Consider the following 27,224-nt stretch of genomic DNA (forward strand, 5'->3'; position numbering starts at 1 on the left):
ACTGACACACATAGACTGACGGACGGGCTGACGCTACCCCCACTGATCACTCTAACAGATCGATCTACCACTACTGTTGTAAACAAAAGAAAAACAAAGTCCTGCACTCAGCACCTTACCTATTTTGGCCCTTTTTTGGAACATGGCACCAATATTTTGGGACAAAGTAGCAGCAGATTTCTTGCGTTTTCTGTCTTTATCTTCTTTTTTCCCCATTTTCTCTTCTATCCAGGGCTACCGCGTGACGTCACCGTACCGCAAGATTGTGCTAGGGCGCCATATTGGAAGACCAAGTACATGCATACATACATACTCACAATATAAAACAAAGTACGAGCGAGAGTAAAGTGACACGATGGCTGATAATTCTGGTTATGTGAGTACATTACCAGCTGCAGAAAGGGCACGGTATGTGGAGAAACTGGCTGTGATTGATGGGTTTGACCCATATGATAAGACTCGGGGCAAGGGAGAATGGATTTTTTTATTTCATAATTTATTTTTAATTTACTACTTATCTGTTTTTATTTATATATATTTGAATTATTTGGACATGGGGAAAAACTATATTTAAAATCCAAAGAGGGATGGAGGGAGGAAAATTAAAACAAAAGAAAGAAATGAAATATAGAGTAGAGAATATTTGATAAAATTAAGGATGTTTTTATTCAGTAAACATTTTTAAAAAATGTTCTACAACACTCTAGCCTAGTGACTTACCAGTAACAAAATGGACTTGAAGTATTCAGATCCGCTCTGCATAAAGCAGCTAAATCCTCTCTCTGTCTCCTGGCAGAAAGCTCCTTGGTTTGCTCCCCTTGTGTCTCAATCACAGCTGGTATTCTGTAGAAAGACTTCTTTTCACCTTTCCCATCAGCTTTGTTAGAACCCTAACACAGCACAAAAGTTTACCATTGCAGGTTTTTGATGAACCAAGTGCCTCGTGGGTTCACATACCGCGCGCTGCCGTTATTTCCCCCAAATCACGAGTTTGTTGGTCTTCCAATATGGCGCAGGGTTTGTTTACTTCCGGTTTCGGGTGATGTCAGTGAAAGAGGTCTAATGGGGGCATTACCGCCACCCACTGGATTGGGGTGTAAAGCAGTCTGAACAAAACGTGTAAACATAAACATAGGAGAAATGAACCCGTTTTTCTAACTTGTCCTCACTTAGTCTACTTTTCTTTTTTGATTAGTCTGGATTTGATATTGTAAATTTAAATGTGAATCAATGTATATTCATCGGACATGAACAAATGAATAAATCTTGAGTAATCTTGAGGGGCGTGTGTCCCCGGGGGGCGGGGGATCGAACGAACCCTCCGATCCCCCCTGCCTACGGGCCAGCATTTCCCGCGCAACAGGCGTATGACGTAAGCACGCTGCTTGTGCGAGCACATAAAACCTAATAGAAACTGCATTGGGAGCGGATTTTCGAAAAAAAAAAAAACGTACGTACCATTATGGTGATGATACACGGGGCAACTTTTTGGGCAATGTTGCCGAGCAATTGCGTTTTGACTCTTTTCTATTGAGATTGGGCAACATTGTTTCTTTCTGAATGGTTTTGATAATCTCTGGCAACTTTTTGAGATAAGCCAATCAGAACACGAGTATCGAGTCATGTGACCTCCGGTGAGGTTCGGATCAGAAATTTCAAACAAATATGGCGGCCGCTCAGTTTCAGTGGAGTGAAGAGATGGACTCATCTGTTTTTACGCCGGTAAGTTATTTTAATATTCTATATGGAGGAATTTACCTCACCAAAGCTCTAAAAAACAACAGACAGCTTGATTAAATGGTCACAGCAAAAATTAAGACATCGGGGTTTTTTTTGTTTTTGTTTTTTAGCTAACTGTAAATTGCCGTTGCCCTGAAAAGTTGCCCTGTGTCTCACCTAGTTGCCCGTTGCCAGCAACATTGCTCGGCAACATTGCCCAAAAAGTTGCCCCGTGTATCATCACCATGACACTGAGCGGCCGCCATATTTGTTTGAAATTTCTGATCCGAACCTCACCAGAGGTCACATGACTCGATACTCGTGTTCTGATTGGCTTATCTCAAAAAGTTGCCAGAGATTATCAAAACCATTCAGAAAGAAACAATGTTGCCCAATCTCAATAGAAAAGAGTCAAAACGCAATTGCTCGGCAACATTGCCCAAAAAGTTGCCCCGTGTATCATCACCATGAATGGTTTTGATAATCTCTGGCAACTTTTTGAGATAAGCCAATCAGAACGCGAGTATCGAGTCATGTGACCTCCGGTGAGGTTCGGATCAGAAATTTCAAACAAATATGGCGGCCGCTCAGTGTCAGTGGAGTGAAGAGATGGAGAGACTCCTCATCTGTTTTTACACCGGTAAGTTGTTATTTTAATATTCTATATGGAGGAATTTACCTCACCAAAGCTCTAAAAAACAACAGACAGCTTGATTAAATGGTCACAGCAAAAATTAAGATATCGTGTTTTTTTTTTTAAGCTAACTGTAAACTGCTGTTGCTAACTGTTGTTGCCCTGAAAAGTTGCCCTGTGTCTCACCTAGTTGCCCGTTGCCAGCAACTTTGCTCGGCAACATTGCCCAAAAAGTTGCCCCGTGTATCATCACCATCAGTGGAGTGAAGAGATAGACTCATCTGTTTTTACGCCGGTAAGTTATTTTAATATTCTATATGGAGGAATTTACCTCACCAAAGCTCTAAAAAACAACAGACAGCTTGATTAAATGGTCACAGCAAAAATTAAGCCATCGGGGTTTTTTTGTTTGTTTTTTTTAGCTAACTGTAAACTGCCGTTGCCCATTGTTAGTTGCCCTGAAAAGTTGCCCGTTGCCAGCAACATTGCTCGGCAACATTGCCCAAAAAGTTGCCCCGTGTATCATCACCATTAGTGTCAATGGGAGATTTTGGGGCAAATCTGAACCTGACAGAAATCGCCCCAAAAGGGCGTGGCTACACCAGGCGCGACCTTAGCCTGATTGGACAATGACATTTACTGTTGCCGTGGTAGTAGGAGTAGATTAAAAAAAAAAAAATCTCCCTCCCTGTTTGGGAGTGCATCGCCCAAATCGCCCCTATTAACGAGCCGCCAGTGGTCTGTGTCTATGTGTCAGCCCTGTGATGACCTGGTGACTTGTCCAGGGTGTACCCCGCCTTTCGCCCGTAGTCAGCTGGGATAGGATCCTGCGACCCTGTAGAACAGGATAAAGTGGCTAGAGATGATGAGATAAAATAAAGAAGACTCAGAGTCGATTCTTTTCCTGAGTGAATCAGTTTTCCAGAAGTGGAAGTGTTTTCCCTTCAGGCTCGGCGCCATTTTGTTGTTGTTCGGAGAAAATAATAAAACTAAAGAGAAACTGCAACTCCAGGCAGAAGCGGTGAGATGAATGAAGCCCAGCATGGAGTGCTGAGTAAAAGTAAGTGCTGTGTTGGAGAGAAATGTGGTTGTATTTGACTGAGCTCGTGTAAAAACAGCAGTAAAACTGCGGAACTGAAATCATCTTCCCTGTAAAGCTGCTGTTTATTTTGTCTTTTCTAGGAGTGAAATTAATTCCAGCAGAAGAGATCAGTGTCTGCAGGAATCAGCAGTGAGTCCATGAGCTGTGTGTCCATACACTAATATTCAAAAATGGAGAGCTGTGATCTGGACACAGATAATGTGACCCCACCCTCAGAAAAGCGGTAAACTGCCATGTTCTAATATTTATTCTAATATTTTAGTCATTAACTGTTCTTATCTGAAATATGGAGTGAGTAGATATGAAAAGAATAACTGAACACAAATTTATCCTCAGAATAAAAAGTTAAGGGTTGTTTTACAGTCAGGGTACGCAAGCTAAAAATCACCTTTAACACTTATCTTCAATATCAAAAGGCTTGACTAAATAAACTCGGTTGTTTATTGTAGCCCTGTGATAGCTCTATTTACCATGCAAAAAAAAATTGATGACGTTATTTTTGGTGAATGTATGGCAATATGTCATATTTAGCAAAATTACTCGTGTCATTTAGAAAGTGCTTTTTTGACCACAGGTAGCTCCAAAAGGGATGCACTTACATCATTCTTTATACCATAAAACACACATTTGGTTCCCTATCATTGGAAACATAGTTAAGTTTTAATGTTGAATGCCAGTAAGTTTTCAGACTATTTTGATCAAATTAGTATGTAATTGTGTCAAAAAATGTCCTCTCCGAGACAGCTAATTTTTCAGTATAAAATAACACATCTAAAATGATTTTCATCCTAAAATGTGGTCAAGATATTGGGACATAAATATTAGAGACAACTAACACAAAGCTTACAGCCTTATATTTAAAAGCACTAGTGGATTCTGAATTGTCAAAAAAAAAAGTCCTCTCTGAGAATCACTTCATTTGTTTCTCCCAGCCCTGCTTAAAGCTACACTTCATCTTCTTTATCTTATAGCAGATTACACAAAACTACCATACACACGTCAAAAAATTACCTGAAATCTGTTCTTTAACTTGTCCTTCACTTAAAAACTGGTACAAGAACCAGTTTGAGTCAATTTGAATTTTGGACCCCTGTGACACAAACTTTGTACCCCGATTGTAAAACAACCCTTATCAGTCCCCACTTTAAACGTTCAGATTCTGTTCACTGTCAGGCTGATGTTTAACTCAGAAGGTTGTTTTAATATAGTGCAGGCCCTCCCCATTCCTTTACACACACACGGTTTATAAAAGCTCTGTATTCAGTGCATCTCCTGAATGATCCACCATCTTCATTTCCCTGCACCATCAAATCCACTGCTTTATCATTCTTATACACTTTTTATTCTTATAAAGATCATTCTAACATCACGTGCAGTCTGTGTGAGAGGGTCAGAGGTTACAGCGTGTTTCTAAAGTCTTCATTTAAAACAAAATAAAAGCGTTAACAAGCATTGCACGGATTATTATTATGATCTACTTTTATAAAAGCACAGGCTGTAAACACCTGCAGCCCTGGAACAATGTTTTATTTACCTGGGCGTCCAAGGTGCTAAAAGCTTCGCGATGGAGGCTGCCATGTTGGAAGCTGTGATTCGAAACGAGGACCCCGTGTGGGGCTCCAGAACAGCGCCTGATTAAAAAACAACAAAACCACACAGGTTCTGCTTTTACTCTGAGCACTTTTACAATCTGATATATCAGAAAGGAAAGTGAAATTACAAACACGACATGGTAAAGTCAGCTCGTTAACCCTCCTGATGTCTTCGGGTCAAAAATGACCCAAAATTGTGTTTAATAGCAGAGAAAACCCCTTTAATGTTATTTTTTTCAACTTGAAATTTTATGACTTCCTAAAATGACCCTAATATTAGAAAAAGGGAAATATTTTGTTTATTCATATTTCCATAGAGGCTGTACACAACTTGGGTACAAAGATTGCCTTCGGGTCATTTTTGACCCGGCACCTAAAACAGTCATAGAGTCAGTTACAAACAACAAAAACACATACAGACACAACACACACACTCACTGCTGATTGATCTTAGACAGAACTAAAACTTTCTTGGGCAGGTGCACCACCACCTTTCCGTGACCCCATACACAACTTTCAAAGATCAAAGTTCAGATAATTTCAGACACAACCATCAAGGCATTGTTGACCAATACTTCTACATTCAGAGTCTCTAAATGTGCTGCAGATAACAGGACCCTCAGTTCTCTCTGTGATGAAGCCATGAGTGCACGTTACAGTGCTGAACAGGCCTTGGAGCTGGTTTTCTCAGACTGTGTGCTGCCAATGTGAGAAATATATCTGCAAAGTCCAGGCACACACAGTTGCTTACTGCCCTACATGTGCTTACTGATTGACTTGTCCCTGCAAGATATTGAGATTGTGTGTGCGTTTCATAGGGGACGTGTTTAGGGAGTGGTCTGTTATTCGCTTGTTCTCCTGTGTTGGTCATGATTGCCTTGTTGCAAAAGATAGTCAAATGTGAACAATCATTGTAAGTGCCTTCAGTAAATTGCATTCAAAACTACTTTCTGCACATTTGTGACACTTTCTTCAGCTTCTTCGGCTATATAAGTACTATATCTTGATAAAAAAAATATTGTTTACCACCTTTGCAGTACCTTAAGAAATAAAAATAATAAAAATCTGCTTTAGTAAAGAAAACGTATATTACAGCTGTGTTGTAATAAAAACGAGTGCTGTCCACTGAATGAATGCAGTGTTTCTGCACTGTAAAAAGGGAAATCTCAGATATTCACACAGTTTCTGATGAATGACAAGTTGTTTCTTCGTGCAAAATATGTTTGGCACTTAAAATGAAATTAAATTGGTTTATTTCAGATCTTTAGTGAGGACAGGTCATTTTTGACCCGGAGGACAAGGTGTGTATACAGAAAATGAAGCCATCAGGAGGGTAAATACGGACGCAAAAGGGATGAAATAAATGTCTCCTGAACACCTTCACTGTCCGGGGATCGAGCCTTCTCTGGGACAAAAAAGGTGCTCATTTCCCCTTGTAGAAGTGCACTACACATGCTCAGGGTTCTCCGCGAGGGGTTTTAGAGGTGCGGGCCACCCCCCTTTCTGTAATTCCTGCCCCCGTTTAATTTCTGCTGCCCCTTTACAAAAGGAAGAGACATCCCTTTGTTTTCTTTGTGACAGATAGCCTTTCTCTGTTGGAGTACCGACAATGCGACAACACCCGAGTGTGAAACTCATTTACCAGCAATTAGTTTAGTCAGTCTGACGATTATAGTCTAAGAAAAGCGTTTCACACTTCGGCGTTTCAGGGCTTTCCACTAAGGCTCATACTAGCCGGCCATGACAAATAAGTAGCCAGCCGGGGGGGGAGTAAACACAAAACTAGAGCCGACAAACCCCTGTGTGAAATGGTGAGAGTGCTGCAGGGCGCGTATCGCAGGCTATGAGGCTCCGATGCTCTGAGCCTGTGTGTGTTTGAGAGAGCAGCCCCGCCCCTCTCTGCTCCCTGAGTGGAGCTTGTCGCCTTGGTAACGGTGCTCAGGTGCAGGGAAGAGACACAATATGACAAGCGAAGAGCGCTTTTTCTCAGAGTTCCCTCTTCTTGAACAACAGGGATTTACACGGAAACGAAAGGAGCTATTCACAAAATTCTTTCACATTGAGTGCTACAAGGCTCTCATGAACACATTGATGTAATTTTTTTTGTCTCTAGTGTAAAAAATGTGGACACTAGAGCGAGTTGAAAACAAGTGATTTTGTAGTAAAAGCGCTGTCAGGATTTGAATGGGAGTCTATGGGGTCAAAACGGCGTAAGGACTCCACCAGAGGAGTTTGATTTTCACAAAGCTGCAAAACTATGGGCAGGCATTAGGAACAAGAAGATCACCTTCGAAGTGGATGTTTAGGAAAAGAGGAAAGCAGGTAATTTTGAGTTAGTTTCCTTCAAATATCAAAGCATTTTGTGCAACCATATTTTAGAGATCATGTTAGGCTGTGTAACTATTACAGTGCATTTTGCTTGAGTCTGTATGAATGAGTTTAAATTACAATGTCATTTTTCTTTTTTATCTTCTTAGACTGTTAACTGGTGAACATGGATGGAGCAGTGTAAATATAGCCATTGAGCAGTGAAAATATAGCCATGGAGCAGTGTAAATATACCGGTAGTTAAAACAACATCTTTTCAATGTACTTTACTCTCTAAAAAAATTATTTTTTCCAGTGGTGCCTGCAATTACATTTCCATTTCAAACAATGTCAGCTTTTGTGGAGCAGTGTGAATATAATTAATACAAAAACTTTTCTGTACTTTTCTGTTCTTTTTTTTTGTAGTTTGCTAAATAAAAAAAATATTTTTTCCAGTTCCATTTCAAACAATGTGTCTGAATATGATGTGCTTTGTACCAGTCCAATTGATTCCTCTATTCTAAATGATTACTATTTGAGAGTATTTTATGCAAATCTTATGCAAACGAAATATGTAAATGTATGCAAATTTGTTTCAGGGTCATCCGATTGACCCCCACCCCCTATATTTTCAATCCGTGGAGAACCCTGATGCTGGTTTTCCCCTTGTAGAAGTGCACTACACAGGGTGGGTTTCCCCTTGTAGAAGTGGACTACACAGGCTGGTTTTCCCCTTGTAGAAGTGCACTACACAGGCTGGGTTTCCTGTTGTAGAAGTGCACTACACAGGCTGTTTTTCCCCTTGTAGAAGTGTATTACACAGGCCCTTGTAGAAGTGCACTACACAGGCTGGTTTTCCCCTTGTAGAAGTGGACTACACAGGCTGGTTTTCCCCTTGTAGAAGTGCACTACACAGGCGGGTTTTTTTTTTTCCCCTTGTAGAAGTGCACTACTCGGGCTGGTTTTTCCCCTTGTAGAAGTGCACTACACAGGTTGTTTTTCCCGTGTAGAAGTGCACTACACAGGTTGTTTTTCCCCTTGTAGAAATGCACTACACAGGTTGTTTTTCCCTTGTAGAAGGGCACGACTCAGGTTGTTTTTTCCCCTTGTAGACGTGCACTACACATGCTGGTTTCCCCTTGTAGAAATGCATGACACATGCTGGTTTTCCACTTGCAGAAGTGCACTACACAGGCTGGTTTTCCCCTTGTAGAAGTGCACTATACAGGCTGGTTTTTCCCCATGTAGAAGTGCACTACACAGGCTGGTTTTTCCCCATGTAGAAGTGCACTACACAGGCTGTTTTTTCCCCATGTAGAAGTGCACTACACAGGCTGTTTTTTCCCCATGTAGAAGTGCACTACACAGGCTGTTTTTTCCCCATGTAGAAGTGCACTACACAGGCTGGTTTTTCCCCATGTAGAAGTGCACTACACAGGCTGGTTTTTCCCCATGTAGAAGTGCACTACACAGGCTGGTTTTTCCCCATGTAGAAGTGCACTACACAGGCTGGTTTTTCCCCATGTAGAAGTGCACTACACAGGCTGGTTTTTCCCCATGTAGAAGTGCACTACACAGGCTGGTTTTTCCCCATGTAGAAGTGCACTACACAGGCTGGTTTTTCCCCATGTAGAAGTGCACTACACAGGCTGGTTTTTCCCCATGTAGAAGTGCACTACACAGGCTGGTTTTTCCCCATGTAGAAGTGCACGACACAGGCTGGTTTTTCCCCATGTAGAAGTGCACGACACAGGCTGGTTTTTCCCCATGTAGAAGTGCACGACACAGGCTGGTTTTTCCCCATGTAGAAGTGCACGACACAGGCTGGTTTTTCCCCATGTAGAAGTGCACGACACAGGCTGGTTTTTCCCCATGTAGAAGTGCACGACACAGGCTGGTTTTTCCCCATGTAGAAGTGCACGACACAGGCTGGTTTTTCCCCATGTAGAAGTGCACGACACAGGCTGGTTTTTCCCCATGTAGAGGTGCACGACACAGGCTGGTTTTTCCCCATGTAGAGGTGCACGACACAGGCTGGTTTTTCCCCATGTAGAGGTGCACGACACAGGCTGGTTTTTCCCCATGTAGAGGTGCACGACACAGGCTGGTTTTTCCCCATGTAGAGGTGCACGACACAGGCTGGTTTTTCCCCATGTAGAGGTGCACGACACAGGCTGGTTTTCCCCCATGTAGAGGTGCACGACACAGGCTGGTTTTCCCCCATGTAGAGGTGCACGACACAGGCTGGTTTTCCCCCATGTAGAGGTGCACGACACAGGCTGGTTTTCCCCCATGTAGAGGTGCACGACACAGGCTGGTTTTCCCCCATGTAGAGGTGCACGACACAGGCTGGTTTTCCCCCATGTAGAGGTGCACGACACAGGCTGGTTTTCCCCCATGTAGAGGTGCACGACACAGGCTGGTTTTCCCCCATGTAGAGGTGCACGACACAGGCTGGTTTTCCCCCATGTAGAGGTGCACGACACAGGCTGGTTTTCCCCCATGTAGAGGTGCACGACACAGGCTGGTTTTCCCCCATGTAGAGGTGCACGACACAGGCTGGTTTTCCCCCATGTAGAGGTGCACGACACAGGCTGGTTTTCCCCCATGTAGAGGTGCACGACACAGGCTGGTTTTCCCCCATGTAGAGGTGCACGACACAGGCTGGTTTTCCCCCATGTAGAGGTGCACGACACAGGCTGGTTTTCCCCCATGTAGAGGTGCACGACACAGGCTGGTTTTCCCCCATGTAGAGGTGCACGACACAGGCTGGTTTTCCCCCATGTAGAGGTGCACGACACAGGCTGTTCTATTTCATTTCTCTTGACCACCCAAGGCGGTGCTTAAAGCACCCGGATGTCCATCACATGCGCATGCAGTTCGAGTGTGTATACCAACAAAGTTGCTTGCGACAGGGTTGACGTATGTCACTGCACCGGTACTTAAGTTGCGTTCACCCCGGAAGCGTTCTCTTGCATCTTCTCATGCAGAGCAGGTTTTCGAGTTATATTATTTTTCTAAGAGCAATCGCTGGAGTCTTGCAAACCCTTAACGGGTTGGAGCTGCATTTTTTTTTTCCGCCCTTCTTAAGACTGCGATTTGCCATTTGGTTCCGGTAAGAAACCGCTTATGAGTAAGTTCGCTGACTTCGGCAGCTAGCAACTTCTAATTATAAATTTCATTTTCACCGCGATCATAGGGGTGTTTTCTCGCCTTGTAGCGATCTAATAAGTATCGTTTTGTTGCAAATATGGCACTTATTTGGTGCTTGTGTGCGCTTCTGATTCGCACTGTAGCTTGTTTACTTCAGCTGATTGCTGATTACCTAAATGTGGCTGGGTGAGTGTGTTCGCTCCTGACTCTGCTGTGGATATTTCATTTTGGTTGCTTGGCTCTGTATTGGTACTTTGACACTGCTTGTTTACCGTCACCTAATCCATATTTAGGTAAGTAGAATAAACAGCGGTCATGTTTATGTGCTGATTGTCTCGAAACTTTAAGGTAAGTAAAGTATTTTCAACTAAACCGGTTATGAGTGAGTTTGCTCGGACTTCGGCAGCCAGCAGCTTCTAATTATAAGTTTCACCGCGATCATATGGATATTTTCTCACCTTGTAGCGATCTAATAAGTATCGTTTTGTTGCAAGTGTGATACTTATTTGGTGTTTTTGTACACTTTTGATTCGCGCTGTAGCTTGTTTATTTCAGCTTTGATTGCTGATTACCTGAACGCGGTTGGGTGACTATGTTCGCTCCTGACTCTGCTGCGGATATTTCGTTTTGTTTGCTTGATGCACTGCTAGGCTTGCTCAGCTGGAAAGCAGTTTGGGCTCTCGACTGCCCCCTGCACCGAGCGACTACGCTCGGCCTCCTAAGTCTAGGAAGCGCCCTAAGCAGCCGTCACGTGAGGCTCCCTGTAGGCCCAAGTACCAGAAGGTGGACCCCTTGGCGCAACGATTGGGCACCTTGGCTTCTTTTTGTATTGTATTGACTTATTTCACAATAAAAACTTATACATAACATGTAAACATATAATATAAATATTGCAGAGGATAACACAAAAAGTAAAAATACTTATTTCCATTGTGGTCCTTCAGAGCTTGCTGAGATTAAGGCTTTGCTCTATAACCTACAACCGCCTGAGGCATGGCCTGCTGATGCTCTCGCCTCTGCTGCTTCATTTACTCCTCCTGAGCCACAGCCTCCGGTGCTGTCCCCGGCCGCGGAGCTTCAAGAGGAGGACGTGCTTTCCACTATGGTCAAGCCCGCGATAAAAAAGGCGCTAGCCCGCCTGGGGTGGGACACGGCGCCATCTGAAGTACGGATGCAGAGTGCCTTTTTTAGACTCCCCCTCTGCTGTTTTCACTGTTCCACCTTCAGCCCCCTTTATTGAGGAGCTGTAGAGATGCAGGATGCGTCCAGTCAGGGTCTGGTCAGCATGCCAACAATCGAACAGGCCCTTGCGGCCCTGATCCTTTCGCCGGACGAGGCATTGAGACCCGACGCTCGCTGTCCACGGCCACAGTGTTGTTTGACCGATGACTTCATCGGGAAGAGCTATGACGCTGCAGCACGGGCTGCACGCATAGGCAATTCGTTATCTCACCTGATCCTGGCCCAGTCTCAGGCTCTTCAGTCTTCTGGAGCAGACCCATCACTGCAAAGCCTAAGTGAGGCCTTGCTGCAGGCATTTGCTTTCATGTCCAGGGAGCTGGGCAGACTAATGTCGTCTTTAACTCTCGCCAGGCGTCAGGTATGGTTGGCTCAGTCACCACTCTCAGATCCCTGCAGGAGGGCCCTCCGCACTCTCCCAGTGATTCCGGGACAGCTCTTTGACGTGCCTGTGCAGCGGCACCAGGGTACAATTTCCCCCCCAGGGGCCGTAGGGGGCATGGAGGCAGACATTGACTACTCCACTCCGGTGGTCGGACACTTCACCAGTCAACAACTCGCCTACTGGGAAGTGGTAACATCGGACCCCTGGGTTATATCCACCCTCTCTCAGGGTTACAGCATACAATTCAGATGCCGACCGCCGAGAGTTCAAGGGGTCAAAATGACTATAGTAAAAGACAAGGCCAAAGCTCTGGCACTATGCCAGGAGGTCTTGACCCTCCTGAAAAAGGGTGCCATCGAGCCATTAGATCCACCTTCACAAAACATTGGGTTTTATTCCACCTATTTCACCATCCAAAAAAAAGGGGGTGGGCTTCGCCCCGTACTGGATCTGAGACATTTGAACGACCACCTCAAGGTCTTCAAATTCCGTATCCTGCACACATCCGACGTCTTAAACAGCATCAGATGGGATGATTGGTTCACAACCATCGATCTGAAGGATGCATACTTCCCAGAATCTTTGAGCTTCGTCGCGGCAGCACTGTCCCTATTTCAGAGCAGGGGAATGTGTATCCTCCCCTACCTGGATGACTGTTTTTTTTTTTTTTTTTTCTCAGTCAAGGGTAGACGCGCTCAGCGACCCAGCCATGCTGGTTTCTCACATCACCAAACTTGGGCTCAGGGTGAACCACGCCAAGAGCTCCCTCACACCCAGCCAGAAGACTGTTTTTCTTGGCCTTCAGCTGGATTCTCAGCTGTTGAGGGCAACCCTGTCTCAGCGACGGGTGAGCGATATTGTCCGACGGTTACATCGCTTCAGGAAGGGACGAACCCTGACCTTCAGGTCTTTCCAGACACTACTAGGTATGCTCACCGCGGCCTCGTCTGTAGTTCCATTGGGCCTCCTCACACTCAGGCCTCTACAAATCTGGATAAACAGCCTTGGTTTACATCCACAACATCACAGGCACAGGCCAGTCAGAATCATGGCCAGTTGCTCCTCACATGTCTATGCCCATGGAGAGAGCACTCTTTTCTAATGCGGGGGGGTCCCCATGGGGTCCATACCCTCTCGCAGAGAAGTTGTTGCCACCGATGCATCACTGATCGGCTGGGGCGCAGTGTGGCAGTGCAGGACTGCCCGGGGCGTATGGGCCCCACAACAGCGAGGACAACACATCAATGTGTTAGAGCTGCGGGCCGTCTTCCTTGCCCTGAAACATTTCCTTCCGGTTTTAGTGGGTCGGCATGTCCTTATAAAGACCGACAATACATCTGTGGTCTATCATATAAACCACCAGGGCGGCACCAGGTCACTACCTTCCCTGAAAGCTCACTCGGCACCTGCTGACATGGGCTTACCCTCGTCTGGTGAGCCTGAGGGCAATGCATTTACCAGGAGTGAGGAACACTGCTGCGGCTCTTCTGTCATGATAGAACCCCGAACCGGGGGAGTGGAAGCTGCACCCGGAAGTGGTGCAGAGTATTTGGCTGTGATACGGCAGGGCAGAGGTGGACCTTTTCACCTCCCAGGCCACAACACATTGTCCCCTGTGGTTTACACTGAAAGAAACGTCAAGCCCCTTGGGCCAAGACGCACTGGCACACGAGTGGCCACAGCAGCTCCTGTATGCTTTCCCACCACTCCTGCTAATTCTGCCCACTCTCAAGAGGATCCTCAAGGAGGGCCACAGGGTGCTGTTGATAGCCCCCTATTGGCCGGGGAGAGTCTGGTTCCCTACCCTGTACTGGTTGCTGTACAAGGAGCCTTGGTGTCTCCCTGCACGGATGGACCGCCTCTCACAGATGGGGGGTCAAATTTGGCATCCGAACCCAGCATGGTTGTGGCTGTGGGTATGGCCTCTGAAGGGCCCGACCCACTGCTAGCAGAATGTGAGTCGACCATTGTGCGGACCACCCAGTGTTCCCGCGCACCTTCCACCAATGCGCTCTATGCCAATAGGTGGAAGCTCTTTGTGAGTTGGTGCCAAGCACGCCATCAGGAACCGGCATATTGTCCGATACCTGTGATTTCTCAGCTTTTTACAGTCTCGTCTGGAGGAGGGCCTTGCACCCTCCACCATCAAGGTCTATGTAGCGGCTATATCTGCAATGCACAACAGGGTAGACGGGCTGACTGTGGGATTCCACACACTGGTGAGCCGCTTTCTTAAAGGTGCTCAGTGCATAAGACCCCCTCAACGCAGTCCACGACCAGCTTGGGACTTGCCTCTGGTTTTAAGTGCACTATGTAAACCTCCATTTGAACCCCTACAGGGGACGGAGCTCAAGTGGCTGTCTTTAAAGTCAGCATTCCTTTTAGCTATGGCGTCAGCTAGGAGAGCGGGTGAACTACACGCCCTATCTATCGGCCGGGAGTGCTTACGATGGAGCCCCGATGGCACAGGTGTAACATTGTGGCCTAACCCTTCGTTTCTGCCCAAGAACTTCTCTTCGTACACCAATCAGCCCCTCAGCCTGGAAGCCTTCAGACCACCGCCTGAGGAGAATGTGTAGGGCCAAGATCACGTCCTTCTTTGCCCAGTTCAAGCACTGAGGACATACATTGAAGCGACTGCTGCATTCCGACAGTCGGATGCACTGTTTGTGTGTCACACTGGACATAGGCACGGCCACGCGTTGTCCAAACAGAGAATATCGAACTGGATCGTGGAGGTCATTAGCCATGCCTACACTAGCAGCAGCCTCCTGGTCCCTCCCCACATCCGAGGCCACTCCAATCGGAGTGTGGCTGAATCATGGGCGGCTCTACGTGGCGTTCCACTCTCTGATATCTGCGCCGCTGCCTCATGGGTCTCAACTTGCACGTTTGCAAGGTTTTATAGGGTTAATGTGGCCATGCACAATCCACTGGCCACAGCCACCCTTTTCAGCCATTCATAGGGTAAGTAGGTCTTCCTTGTGACCCTGTTGGTATTAGTCATCCGGGTGCTTTAAGCACCGCCTCTGGCGGTCAGGAGAAATGAAATAGAACGATGGTTACGTATGTAACCGCGGTTCTATGAATTTCGGATGACCGCCAGAGCTTGGCCGTCACTCGGAAGGCTGACGAGAAGACTGCCAAGAGAACGCTTCCGGGGTGAACGCACCTTAAGTACCGGTGCAGTGACATACGTCACCCCTGTCGCAAGCGCCTTTGTTGGTATACACACTCGAACTGCATGCACATGTGATGGACATCCGGGTGCTTTAAGCACCGCCTCTGGCGGTCATCCGAAATTCATAGAACCGCGGTTACATACATAACCATTGTTTTTACCCCTTGTAGAAGTGCACTACACAGGCTGGTTTTTCCGCATTTTACATATTTGTTTAAATTTGTAATTTCTCTGCTTGAGTGTGAACAACTATGTACTCAATTTCCCCTTGGGGTTCTTAAAGTATTTCTGATTGTGTTTTGAAAAACAGAGGACCGGGTGTGCTCCAAAAATTAATCTCATAAGTGCTGGTTCAAGGTGAGATAAAGAATCGTACAGAAACTAAGGTTTATATACATGGACTCATCGTAAGGCAAACTGAAAGGAGGGGGATGTGATCAGAAGTCCTGTGACTGAGTGACGATGAGTTTTGCCGTCCGCAGCAGCTACATCTGCAGATCATGGTGCACTCTTGGAAGAATAGTCTAGAATTGTAGTTTGGATGTGTAGTTTGGTGCTGACTCTGGTACCAACCTGACATCAGCATAATGTTGGCAGAATAAAGGCAGTTATTTTAAGTGGATGGAATTTGTGTGAGTATTTAATGAATTACAAATTGAGCACATGTATTTTATTTATTTATTTATTTATTTATTTTAATTTAATCTTTCAACAGCCTTCCACACCAAGCTGACCAAGATCAGATTATTTTGACCATGGAGTGTAAATATAACTTTTAAAAAAAATCACTTAAATTTAACAAACTGGTGTTATTCTTAGAGCTGGTCTCTGAGGCACAGATTTCTGCCAATCGTTGGCCGTTTTCCTTCATTTGATTGATGAGTCTTGGCAAGTCATTGCCGTAGAGGAGCTCATTGCCTATGATTTGCTCTGTGGCTTTCATTACATCCTCCATCACCTTCATCACAGGCTCATCGAGGATGAATCTGCGAGTCTGATGTTCAGCCACACTGGTCTTCCCGTTCAGGACACCCAGGAGGTGGACGGCTCTTCTCACTTTCTTCTGGAAGTCAGCAACAGACTTGATCTGCTTCTTCAGCTTCTGGATTCCTTCACGCTTCTCCTTCAGCTTCTTGTCTTTCTGTTGGATATCTTGTTTGGTCTGGGACATCTTGGACTCGTATTCAGACATTTTACTTTTATATTTTTTCACGTCAGTCTCAGAGTTTCTCACTTCTTCTTCAGCCACTCCGATAGCATGTTCTGCTTCATCCATTTCAATGGCACCACCAATCGCCATGACAGGACCTGCACAGAGGAAGACAAATACAATGTTTGAATCTCACACATATTGACTCACGTGAAGTGTACACTTTTATATAAATGACATTTTAATCATTTTCTTCTACATGACACTCTACATGTAGCAGAATTTTCACCTGCAATCCATCCAATGATTGGTATAACCATCACTCCCAGTCCAACACCTGTGACGATTTCAGCAGTTTTTTTCCTGCTTTCCTGATCACGAAGTGTCTGTTTTGTTGAATTCAGATTCCTCCTGGCCTGTTCCAAAGCTGCTTGAGATTTTCTGCATAATTCTTCATTAGATGCCTGCTCTGTTCTCAAATTCTCTAAATGAGTCTCAGTACTGCTCTTCTCACGTTCCAGTTTTCCCTCGTCTTCTGTAAGTCTCTCCAAATTTTCATCCAGATTCTTTAACCCTGAACTGGCCGTCTGTTCTGAGCGCTCCAGGTTCTGATGAGCCTGCACTATCTGCTGTCTGATGGCATTGTAGTTGGAGCATTGCCCAGTAACAGGATCTACATCTGTCTCAATCAGCGCCTGATAGACTGCATTCAGGGAGGAGATGCCATATTTTAATGGAACAATAACAGCCTCAGCCATGTTCTTCAGCACAACTCTGCAGAGACGAGCACAATTTCAACACAGAAAATCAAAAACCCCTTCAGGAAAAATATTTTATTTTAGTTCAACTTCGAAAAATCATATTTCTTGTTGGAATTTTCTGTGAGCCATTACTTATAAAAATCAGTTTATTATTATAAATAATTTTGATGTCAATACTGGAATTCCCCTCACTCAGATGAATGAAGCTGGGTCATCTTAATCTGAAACAGGAAGTAACAGTGCTTTAGTGGGGGAGGAGGAAAAAAAAAACATGAGATGTTCATAAAAATCCCCTCCAGTGTCTCAAACCATTTGTGAGATCTCTTTCAGCACATTTATTATTGTTCAATAAAAACAGGCCCTCATGGTCATTTTATATTATTTTTCATATTCTACCAGTTTGAATCAAAATGCTCGTCATTACATATTTAAACACACTCAATGCACAGTACTCAGAAAAGCAGCATGCCACATGATAACCTTGTCACAGGGTTTCTTAAAGATAGAGCTCTCATTAAAGTGTGAAAATTTACCTCTTTTTGTTCACTGTTATTTCTCTTCTCGCTCACCACAGTCAGTCAGTCAGTCATGTGAGATTTTAAGATGAGCTGCTTTTATAGTCCCATATGGCAGAGCTGGGACAGTGAAAGGGGAGGGTGGGTTACAGGTTATAAATACACAGTGACTTTCAGTTTTGTGACAGTGCATCATTTGGTTGCAGAGCTCACAAAGATCCTCGACACATTCACTGAAGACTATCAGGACATCAAGGTAGGAGGACCAACGCTGTTCTGAACATTTTTAAAGATTTTATTTTCTTTACACATTTAATCCTTTTTATCTGGTTAGGAATGTCAAAGTTTTTTTTGAATGTATGCAAAAAAATCAATTAAAAGCCACTGAATTTTTGGATGTGTGTGTGTGTGTGTGTGTCAGGGTGTTTGGAGAGCGGAGAGCAAACAGTAACAAAGCCAAATCGTGAAGCTAGAGTCGTGGTCAAAAGGCAGGCAAGGGTCAGTCGATCGACGAACAGGGCAATGTAGGAAAGACAAAGCATAGATGAAAGAAGATAGCGAGAATCAAAACAACAATAGGCAGGCAGAGATATAAAGGCTTGATATGGACCAGAAAACCCAGAACAATACTTCACAAAGAGGGGAAGTGTGAGCAGGGCCGCTGACAGCTTTGGCTGGGCCCGGGACAAAATGCTCTGAATGGGCCCCCCCTAACAACCCCCCCGGGCCAACCCACACACACACACACACACACACCTCTCTTATCCCAGTCTCTACTCACGCCAACCCTTAAATGACAGGTATTCAAAAACCATTCAACTGGTCAACAACCATTTCATTTTAGCATTTCAACATTTTTACAGTTTTAACATTTTAACATTTCCTTAGTCTACAACTATTCAGGTGCGAAATGCAATGCGCCGGACTTTTGTTGTGGCAAAGTCGTCAATAAGGTCATTGAAGTCCAGCTTTTTCGCAAGTTCGTGCTCTATAGAGAGCATTGCCAGCCCATTGAGCTGAACATGGAAGAACATAGTATACTGTGAATGCGTACTGTCCAGTGTGAAAAGCAGAGAAGAACACACCGCTCGAGAAACGGCGGGATATGATTGCGGGCTAATGTGAATATTCTTAGCTTCAATCAGATATATGAAACACAATGTTATTAAGCCGTTCTGGTTATGAAATGATTCAATGCCCTGTGCGTTTGATATGGTGTTCAGTGTGACTTGCTCTCCCCTCGTTTGTAACATGAATTGCGTGCCGCGCGTGCCTTGGTTGGGGTTACTTTACGGGGCTGGAAAAAGTTGGCTGTGTCTTTAGGGTGACCACTGACATGAGTCTGTAAGTTAGGACACTTGTGTCCAAAAGTGAGGACAAAGGCCCTAAAGTTAGGACACCATCACGTTACGGGGGGGTAAGAAAAACAAAAAAACGTATGAAGTCAATATATATTTATTAACTTGGAACACCTATCAAAAAGAGAAATGTGGAAAATGATGGTCAAGACCATGTCAACAAGAAACAAAACATCACTGTAAAGTCACTGTAAAGAGTTGTGTCCATCTATAGACACTGAAAAAACAGTCTTTGCCATGCCATAGGCCAACATATTTATTCACTTGAAAATGACCATCAAAAAGAAAAAAAAATGAAAAATTGAAAAATGAGTCAAGAAACATGTAGGCCTCCTGTCATTTAGCCTACTATACTGGCCTCGGCTTATCCACAGGAACTAAACTAAAAACAAAACATTTGTTGTGTTCATTTATGCTCATCCAAAAAATATCAAAAAGAAAAACATGAAAAATGACAGTCAACCATGTCATTTACATTTGGCCTATAACCTTACCTGTCAACTTTTGCAGAGCAGTCTAAACTCCTGTACGAGTGATGGTGTTTAATGGTGTGGAACAATTTAGTCAGCTCAGCAGCAGTGGTTTTGTTATCGATTGGGGTTGGTAGAGCTGGGGCAAAAAATGATGCTAAAGATGACTGTCCAGCACTGCTGGCATTCTCTCTGTGGCGGTCTGTGTCCGCGTGTCTGTCTATCGCACCTTTCCCTCTGCTCCCCACATCAATGTCAATGCGACAGAGCTTGCAGAAGGCGAAGTGTTCTCCTTTTTGGCTCTTGCCGACAAAACAATGCTCTAAGCACCAAGCATTTTTAAAGGATGTCTTTCGTTTCGGCATGAGTATTGTTCAACAGCATGCATGCCAACATTCATAGGTTTTTCCGTACAAACATTCGCACTGCGCGCGCAGCTCGGAGGAGCAAAAATCAGCCAATCGCGTGAGTGCAGCTTTTGAGTGACAGCAGCTTCCAGCCAATCAGAGGCTGCAGAGGCTCCATCAGCTGCGCGCACAGCGCGAATGTTTGTATACGAGAAATCCTTGTAGGCTATCTTTGCCTGTATGTCATCGCAGAATAGCAAGTGTAAATAATGGGCGGGGATTTGTGACGATTGATGCAACGGTGGCGGCTGAGGGTCCGAAATGAGGACAAAATGTAAAAAGTGAGGACGCGTGACAGACGTCCGGATAGACGGCTCTAAAACCGGAGTGTCCAGACGAAATCCGGACGAAATCCGGACGAATGGTCACCCTACTTACCTGGCTCAGCTGCCCCACTGCCTTTGCTAGTACCTGCTGCATCATCCGAATCTTTTTTAAAATATTTATGCAGTGAGCCCCTGAGTCTCTTGGTTTCTTCCCCTCTTTTTCTTTTCTTTTCTTTTCTGTGCTCCTGACTTGTGCATGTTGGCAAATGGCACGCACGCTGATTGTCGAAGCGCTATGATCGAACGATGTCGTTTTTTTCCCCTTAATCAAAGAGTCAGACCAAACCATTTTTGCATTAGGGGTGGTAGGGGGTTCTTGACGCCTTTTTCAAAGACAATAAAGGCATAAGATCTAGAAATCATTTATTGAATGCAAATATAGCACATTTCTCCCCCAAATCAACACATTTTGAAATGAAATAAAATAATCGCAACTTCCGGCACGGTGGTGTAGTGGTTAGCGCTGTCGCCTCACAGCAAGAAGGTCCGGGTTCGAGCCCCGGGGCCGGCGAGGGCCTTTCTGTGTGGAGTTTGCATGTTCTCCCCGTGTCCGCGTGGGTTTCCTCCGGGTGCTCCGGTTTCCCCCACAGTCCAAAGACATGCAGGTTAGGTTAACTGGTGACTCTAAATTGAGCGTAGGTGTGAATGTGAGTGTGAATGGTTGTTTGTGTCTATGTGTCAGCCCTGTGATGACCTGGCGACTTGTCCAGGGTGTACCCCGCCTTTCGCCCATAGTCAGCTGGGATAGGCTCCAGCTTGCCTGCGACCCTGTAGAACGCGGCTACAGATAATGAGATGAGATGAGATAATCGCAACTTCATGAGAACCCAGTTATGGCCCCCCCCCCCCCCATTCCTGGGCCCAGGACAACATACCTGTTTGTCCCCCCCCCCTGTCCGTGGGCCTGAGTGTGAGTGAGGTTTCAGTAGTCTGGCTGACGAGTGTGAATGAGTGACAGCTGAGTTCAATACTCTGGTGACAGGGGGCGCTGTGCACCTTGGGCACTGTGTGCATGTGAGTGCACTGAAAAATATCTGTTGTATTTACACAGGTTATATAAACAGTTGATCTCCACATCTCCATTCTTCTTGGCTATTGTCAAGTTTATTTTTATAGCGTTTTTAACAATTGACATTGTCGCAAAGCAGCTTTAAAGTCATTAAAATTCTTTAAACATGAGTTAATTTTATCCCTAATCTATTTCCAATAATCAAGCCTGTGGCGACGGTGATGAGGAAAAACTCCCTCATTGCAGTGGGGCCCTTTAGTTCCAGCAAAGGGAAACTGTACTGCTACAGCATAAAAACCACTCTAATGCCGCTTTTCCACTACAAACGCGGCTGAGCCGTGCCGTGCCGAGTCGAGCCGAGTCGAGCTGAGCGGGGCTATTGAAGTTGCATTTCGACTACAACCGCGCTGAACCGTGCTGGCTGGAAGTGGGTGGACACATTGGGTGGAGTTAGCGAAAGTGGGTGGACGTCACGTGATGTCGTTAAGCAGCGCAAACAGTGACATCAGTGACAGTGGCGGAACAAGTCAGAGCCGGGCCGGGGGCGGGGCAAATGACCGGGCCCTTTATTAAAGCTTATCATAACATCATTTTAGGCTACAAAATGTCCGCAACTGCGGTGTTTACCAATTTCAACACTACCGGGTGCAACTATGTTATTTAGTACATCAAGTCCTTCAAACGAACATGTAACTCAGAAACAAAAAACATTAGGATACTGTACATGGCTCATAATAAAACATCAATAGCCTATACTGCGCACATTATTTGAAGGGCATACGAATGAGCGCTCAGAGGTTGCAACGCTGACAGGAAGAGTCAGAAATAAAAGGAGGGCGGTGCAAACCTCACTGAATGCACTGTGTTTACCAATTTCAACACTCCGGGGTGCAACTATGTTATTTTGTACATTAAGTCCTTCAAACGAACATGTAACTCAAACAAAAAAACATTCGGCGACATACTGTACATGGCTCATAATAAAACATCAATAGCCTACTGCGCGCATTATTTGAAGGGCATACGACGAGCCTTGCGCTCCGCGAACTCGTCCACGATGCTCTGTATGTCACTGATTCAGTGAGCTTTTAAGCGGTAGTCTCACGACCCGGATAGTAAACAATAAACATGGAGGACATGGAGTCGTTAGTGTTGCTGGTCTTGGTGCTGTGGCTTGTTGTCACCTACAACGCGGACAGATACTGGCAAGAGCGTATAGATGAGGCGAGGCGCATAAGGCTTCAGAAATTCTCGTAATTCGTAATTATTCTTCTTCCGGGTTTGCGGTGTTTACAGATCCCAGCGCGCTCGCGGGGCGTGTGTGGGCATGTGAGGACACTCCTCCTCACCAATCAGTGCACAGGGGAGTGTCTGCTCACGCCCCCAGCCTCAGTCGGCACGGTTTGGCTCGCTTCAGCCCCACTCCAAAACGGTGCGAGTTTTAGGGGCTAAGCAGGGCTGAAACGAGCTGAGTCGTGCTGGTTTTTGGTAGTCGAAACGCGAGCCGTGTCGGGCTGAAGTGAGCTGAAGCGAGCTGAAGTGAGCTGAAAAAGGGTAGTGGAAAAGGGCCATAAGTTTAGTTTCATTTTCAGTTCTCATTCATCTATCTATCTATCTATCTTTTGCTATGGGGTACAGAAAATAATGCACACCTACTATTTTAATATCTTCATGAATTTCAATAAACAACAACAACCATCTCTTCGCCCCCAAACTACTACAAGTCTATTTATTTCTAGAATCCTCAAATTGCACCGACTTAATTTCCATTAAAGTGCACTAAAGTGACATCATGAAGGCTTGTTAATGACCACCTGCATGTTGGGTTTCGTTTTCAGTACTCATCGTTTTTGGCTGTGGGGTGCAGAGAATAAGGCAAACCTACTATTTTAACATCTTTATGAAATTCAGTGTATAAAAAAAATCGTTTCACTTTGTGCCCACTTAATTTCCATTAAACCGCTTAAATAGATTTTGTGCAACATTTTTCCCTTTTAAATTAAGAGCTCCATGATGGACTGCAACATGTGAGATTTTTTTTTTTGTGGAAAAATCTGATTATTTAAAAGAATCATTGAAACACAGAATGTGTAGATTAATATTGTTGTTAATAATGTTAATATTGCTGGTGATGGTGTTGATGAATGTATATTAAACATACAATCAATGCATTTCCTTTCCTTTAGCATAAACAAAGAAGCCATGGATTCCCAAATTGCAAAGAAAAATCAAAGCCTCACCACAGCTGAGGAGATGAGAAACCAAACCAAGCTTGTGATGCAGCCATATGCCAACTGGGAGGAGTATCTGACTCCTGCTCCTCTCTCCATAGCCATCCTGGGAGAGCTGGTCTTTATCTCCTCTAAAACAGATTTCTCCATTAACAAGAACCCACCTAAAGGTGGCTACCAGTTCATCAGATACCCAGATTCATTTAGAGCCTGCCTCATGCAAGTGTGTAACTCTGGCTGGAGGGCTTTCAATGAGGCCCATAAGAACATGGATCAGATTCGACTCCACACCATGGCAGTTCCAGATTACATGAAGACAGCTGTGAAGATCCTGTTCCAAGGAAATGATGAGGTTGTTCAAGCCCATCTCCCTGACCAGCTGGAGAACATTCGTAGCATTGCAGTTGACTGTGAAAAGCTGGCTAATTCAACACAAGAGCGGTTCACTGATGTCATCAATATTATCCAAGAGCTGCTGGAAGCATGTGTAAATGCTCAGTACTTTTATGGGGAAGAGCTAGATACTATCAGGAAGACAATAGACGAGGCCAAGATGAGGAAACAGTCATCAGAAGACGCTCGTAATCGCTCAGAGAAAGCAATGAAGGATATGGAGCAGCAACTTAAAGAAGCACATGAAAGTTACAAGGAAACAATGGATTCAATGCCCGATGGCTGGGGAATGATGGCTATGGATTTTGTCGGAGGCTTGACTGAGAGCATGACAAGTCTTGTTAATGGAGTAATTGCCGTGATTACTCAGCAAGTGATCCATGGCTGTAAAGCTTCCACAAGAATTTCTAATGTGAATAATGAGATGATTACAGGTCAAGAATCTGCTATTGATGCTGTTGACGCAATTAACATTTATAGTAAGTCTGCAGAAATCCTGACATCCACTGAGCAACTTCAAGAGTTTGTGCAGGACAACACGATTAACTGGAAAGAGTTGTATGATCAAAAGAAGAAAGCTACAAAAACAGTTTTCCAGGAAAATCAGTTTAAAAGAATCAAGAAGAATTTAGAACAAATCCCAAACTGCAAGGCAAAAGAGGATGCCCAAAACACATGTGATGAAGGCATTGCAATCTGTGCAAAACTAGCAAAGTATGCACCAGACGGGAAATGTGAAGATGCCAAAACAAAGAAGCTGATTGAAAGAATAAGAAAACTGACTGAATCAGCTCGCTCTTTTGACAGCAAAAGTAAAGACATTACAAAGTCTCCTGCCCTGACTCCCAAACCACCAATGATGTATAAAGAAGAAAGTAAATCTGAGAAAATGAGTGCTTCACAATGGGAATCACTGAATGCAAGATTCAAAATAGAACAGAGCCGTGCTCAACTGAACACGACCAGAGAGACCTATGAGAAGTGTGTAGAGAACATGGAGAAGAACCAAAAGGAGCTGACTGAAATCCTGATCACTTTGAGAAGCTGTGAGGTCAAAGAGGTCGACTTTAAGACCACTATAGAAATGCTGGTCAAAGGTATGGATGCCATGGGGAGAGTGAAGGAGCAGTGGGAGAAGATGGTGTGCTTCTTTCAGATGGTGTCCAGCATCGTGAAAACCAGCCTGACCAGAACTCTTCAAAACTTTGTCACCACATCTGAGAAGACACAAGCACTTTCCTACAACGCAAAGCTCTTCTCCAAAGATCTGCTCTACAAGCAAGCCTTTCAAGCCTCTAACATTGCCAGCCTCGTCCACATGATCTCAGCAACCTACACCGATGTGTCCGCCAAGCACCTCATGGATCGTGTCAGTTCTCTGGGAAAACTGATGGCCATGGACAAGGAAAAGCCTGAATTTGAGTTGGAGCGTCAGCGGTTACAGAACTCCTGTGATGAGGCTCAGAAAGCCATCTTACACCTTGTCATCAAGAACAAGGAGGAGTTTGAAAGAAAGAGTATTGCAAGGATGGAGAAGATCGACAAAGAACTGCTCGCCATTCTCCCTGCTGCTGCTCCAGAGGAGATAAAGAGCATTGAAAAAGCTGCGAAAAGTGGATTCACAAAGGAAGATGAATCAAACTACGCCTGAGTGAATGAACAAAGAAAAATCCTATCTGTCTCCAATCATATCCAATGAAATACCAGAAACATTAAACAAATGTATTATAGTGATCACATTATTACTATTCAGGTTTTTTGTAAAATGTGTTTGAAGGAATTACTTCACTTAAATGCAGAGGAGGTGATTTTGCAGAAATCAGCAACATTAAGTGATAAGATTAATATTTGCTGCGAATCTGTTTCTCTTCCTTTCATAACACACAGGATGCTCCAACCAGCACACAAATCTGCTATTGTCTTATTCTTCTTCTGCTCTCAATGTCTACTTCTTACTTGGTAGTGCTCTGAACTCTGGTTTCTATTGCTGTGCACATCATTTATCTGCCACTGTGTCTTAAGCAATCGTAAGAATATATGCATTTCTTTGTCGTGAATTCACCAATCCTGTTTGTCTCACCACACCCTTAAGTGTGAATATATACTCATGTTTGTCTTTCAATAAACTGAGAAACATCTCTGAACAGCTGTGTCTGTGTCACTGAATGTCGCTCCCAGATCGATCCGTGAGGCTGAATCTCCTGGACAGCAGAGGATTTATATTTATAGATAATTCTCAATTCAACTTTCTTCAGTTCTGACAAATCAAAACCTAACAGTAAGCTAGAATTTGAACAGAAGTGGACAAAGTACCCAACTTCATTACTTAAGTCAAATGTTACTCCAATACAAGTGAAAGTTGTCCAGTCAAATTTAAGTACTGAAATGCTTGCTTTTAAAAATACTTAAGTATTAAAAGTGCATTTTCTGTTGACGCATTGTTGTAATGTTGCCTCACCACTTACAATACCTAATGCCTCTGAAGCAACTGAATGGATTTACTGACAAGCTTGTAGAACCTGTAGAATAAACACCGGGTAGAATGTTACAAAATGAAACACAACTGAACTGAAAAAGAGCCAGGGTCATTTATTTTTTTCAATTATTGTAACACTCCTCCCCACCCCCACAAAGCAGCATGGTAGTGTTCTGACCCAGCTCTGGCAGTGTGTGCACACATATATGTCTATGTTAATCAGGAAGACAGTGGAATATCTGTAAATGCAGCTTGCTCAGAAAATAAAAATAACATTCCAACCTGCTTAAAACCCAGGTCCACACCTCGAGCTTAATAACGGCCCAACAGCAACACTGCTTTAAGCAAGGCAAGACCATCGTCTGACATCACTACAAAAATTTCCAATCATTTGTTGTGACTGACTATTACAATAGTGTCCATCGCACAGGTCTCTTGTGTGCATGTGTGTTATTGTTAGCCGTGGACAAGGCGATGCCATCTTGACGGGCAAATCCATAGAAAGTCATTTGATTAACCAGACTGCATAGCTATTGCAACGTTATCGCTAGTTCTAAAGCACAGACAACTTCATTGCAAGCTTTCTTTTAAAATAAAACATTTTAGCCTTGTCTCCTGCAGACAGAGATTCCTCCAGATTCTCTGAATCTTTTAATGATATTATGGACCATATATATGATGTGATCACCAAATTCTTTGCAGTTTTACACTGAGGAACGTTATTCTTAAAGTGTTGCACTGTTTGCCCACGCACGCTTTCACAGAGCGGTGAACCCCGCCCCATCTTTACTTTGCTTTGTTTTTAGTTATGATTTT

The 27,224-nt window shown here is 44.4% G+C and overlaps 2 protein-coding genes and 1 long non-coding RNA gene across 7 annotated transcripts in view; 2 read left to right on the forward strand and 1 right to left on the reverse strand.

Moving 5' to 3' along the window:
- The window catches only part of LOC132870601 (uncharacterized), a 315,561-nt gene that overhangs the window by 203,257 nt on the left and 85,080 nt on the right, over positions 1-27,224 (forward strand). The window lies entirely within an intron of this gene.
- LOC132870599 (uncharacterized) lies at positions 2,241-26,076 on the forward strand. Of its 2 annotated transcripts, XM_060904301.1 has the most exons (5): positions 2,241-2,359; positions 2,544-2,648; positions 3,536-3,678; positions 17,945-17,994; positions 23,495-26,076. In XM_060904301.1, the coding sequence occupies exon 5, from the start codon at positions 23,511-23,513 to the stop codon at positions 25,581-25,583; it is 2,073 nt and encodes a 690-aa protein (XP_060760284.1). In that variant the 5' UTR covers positions 2,241-2,359; positions 2,544-2,648; positions 3,536-3,678; positions 17,945-17,994; positions 23,495-23,510; the 3' UTR covers positions 25,584-26,076. The 2 variants fall into 2 exon arrangements, with proteins under 2 accessions (XP_060760284.1, XP_060760285.1); XM_060904302.1 differs by lacking the exons at positions 2,241-2,359; positions 2,544-2,648 and adding an exon at positions 3,282-3,413.
- Positions 15,977-17,864, reverse strand: LOC132870353 (uncharacterized). Of its 4 annotated transcripts, none has more exons than XM_060903988.1 (4): positions 17,757-17,864; positions 17,416-17,444; positions 16,752-17,236; positions 15,977-16,620 (listed from the first exon to the last, which is right to left on the reverse strand). In XM_060903988.1, the coding sequence occupies exons 2-4, from the start codon at positions 17,436-17,438 to the stop codon at positions 16,088-16,090; spliced, it is 1,041 nt and encodes a 346-aa protein (XP_060759971.1). In that variant the 5' UTR covers positions 17,439-17,444; positions 17,757-17,864; the 3' UTR covers positions 15,977-16,087. The 4 variants fall into 4 exon arrangements, with proteins under 4 accessions (XP_060759971.1, XP_060759972.1, XP_060759973.1 ...); XM_060903989.1 differs by having other exon boundaries at positions 17,401-17,444; XM_060903990.1 differs by lacking the exon at positions 17,416-17,444 and having other exon boundaries at positions 17,757-17,862.

This window comes from Neoarius graeffei, chromosome 22 (assembly GCF_027579695.1).
Source record: "Neoarius graeffei isolate fNeoGra1 chromosome 22, fNeoGra1.pri, whole genome shotgun sequence".
In the NCBI taxonomy this organism is placed as follows: Eukaryota; Metazoa; Chordata; class Actinopteri; order Siluriformes; family Ariidae; genus Neoarius; species Neoarius graeffei.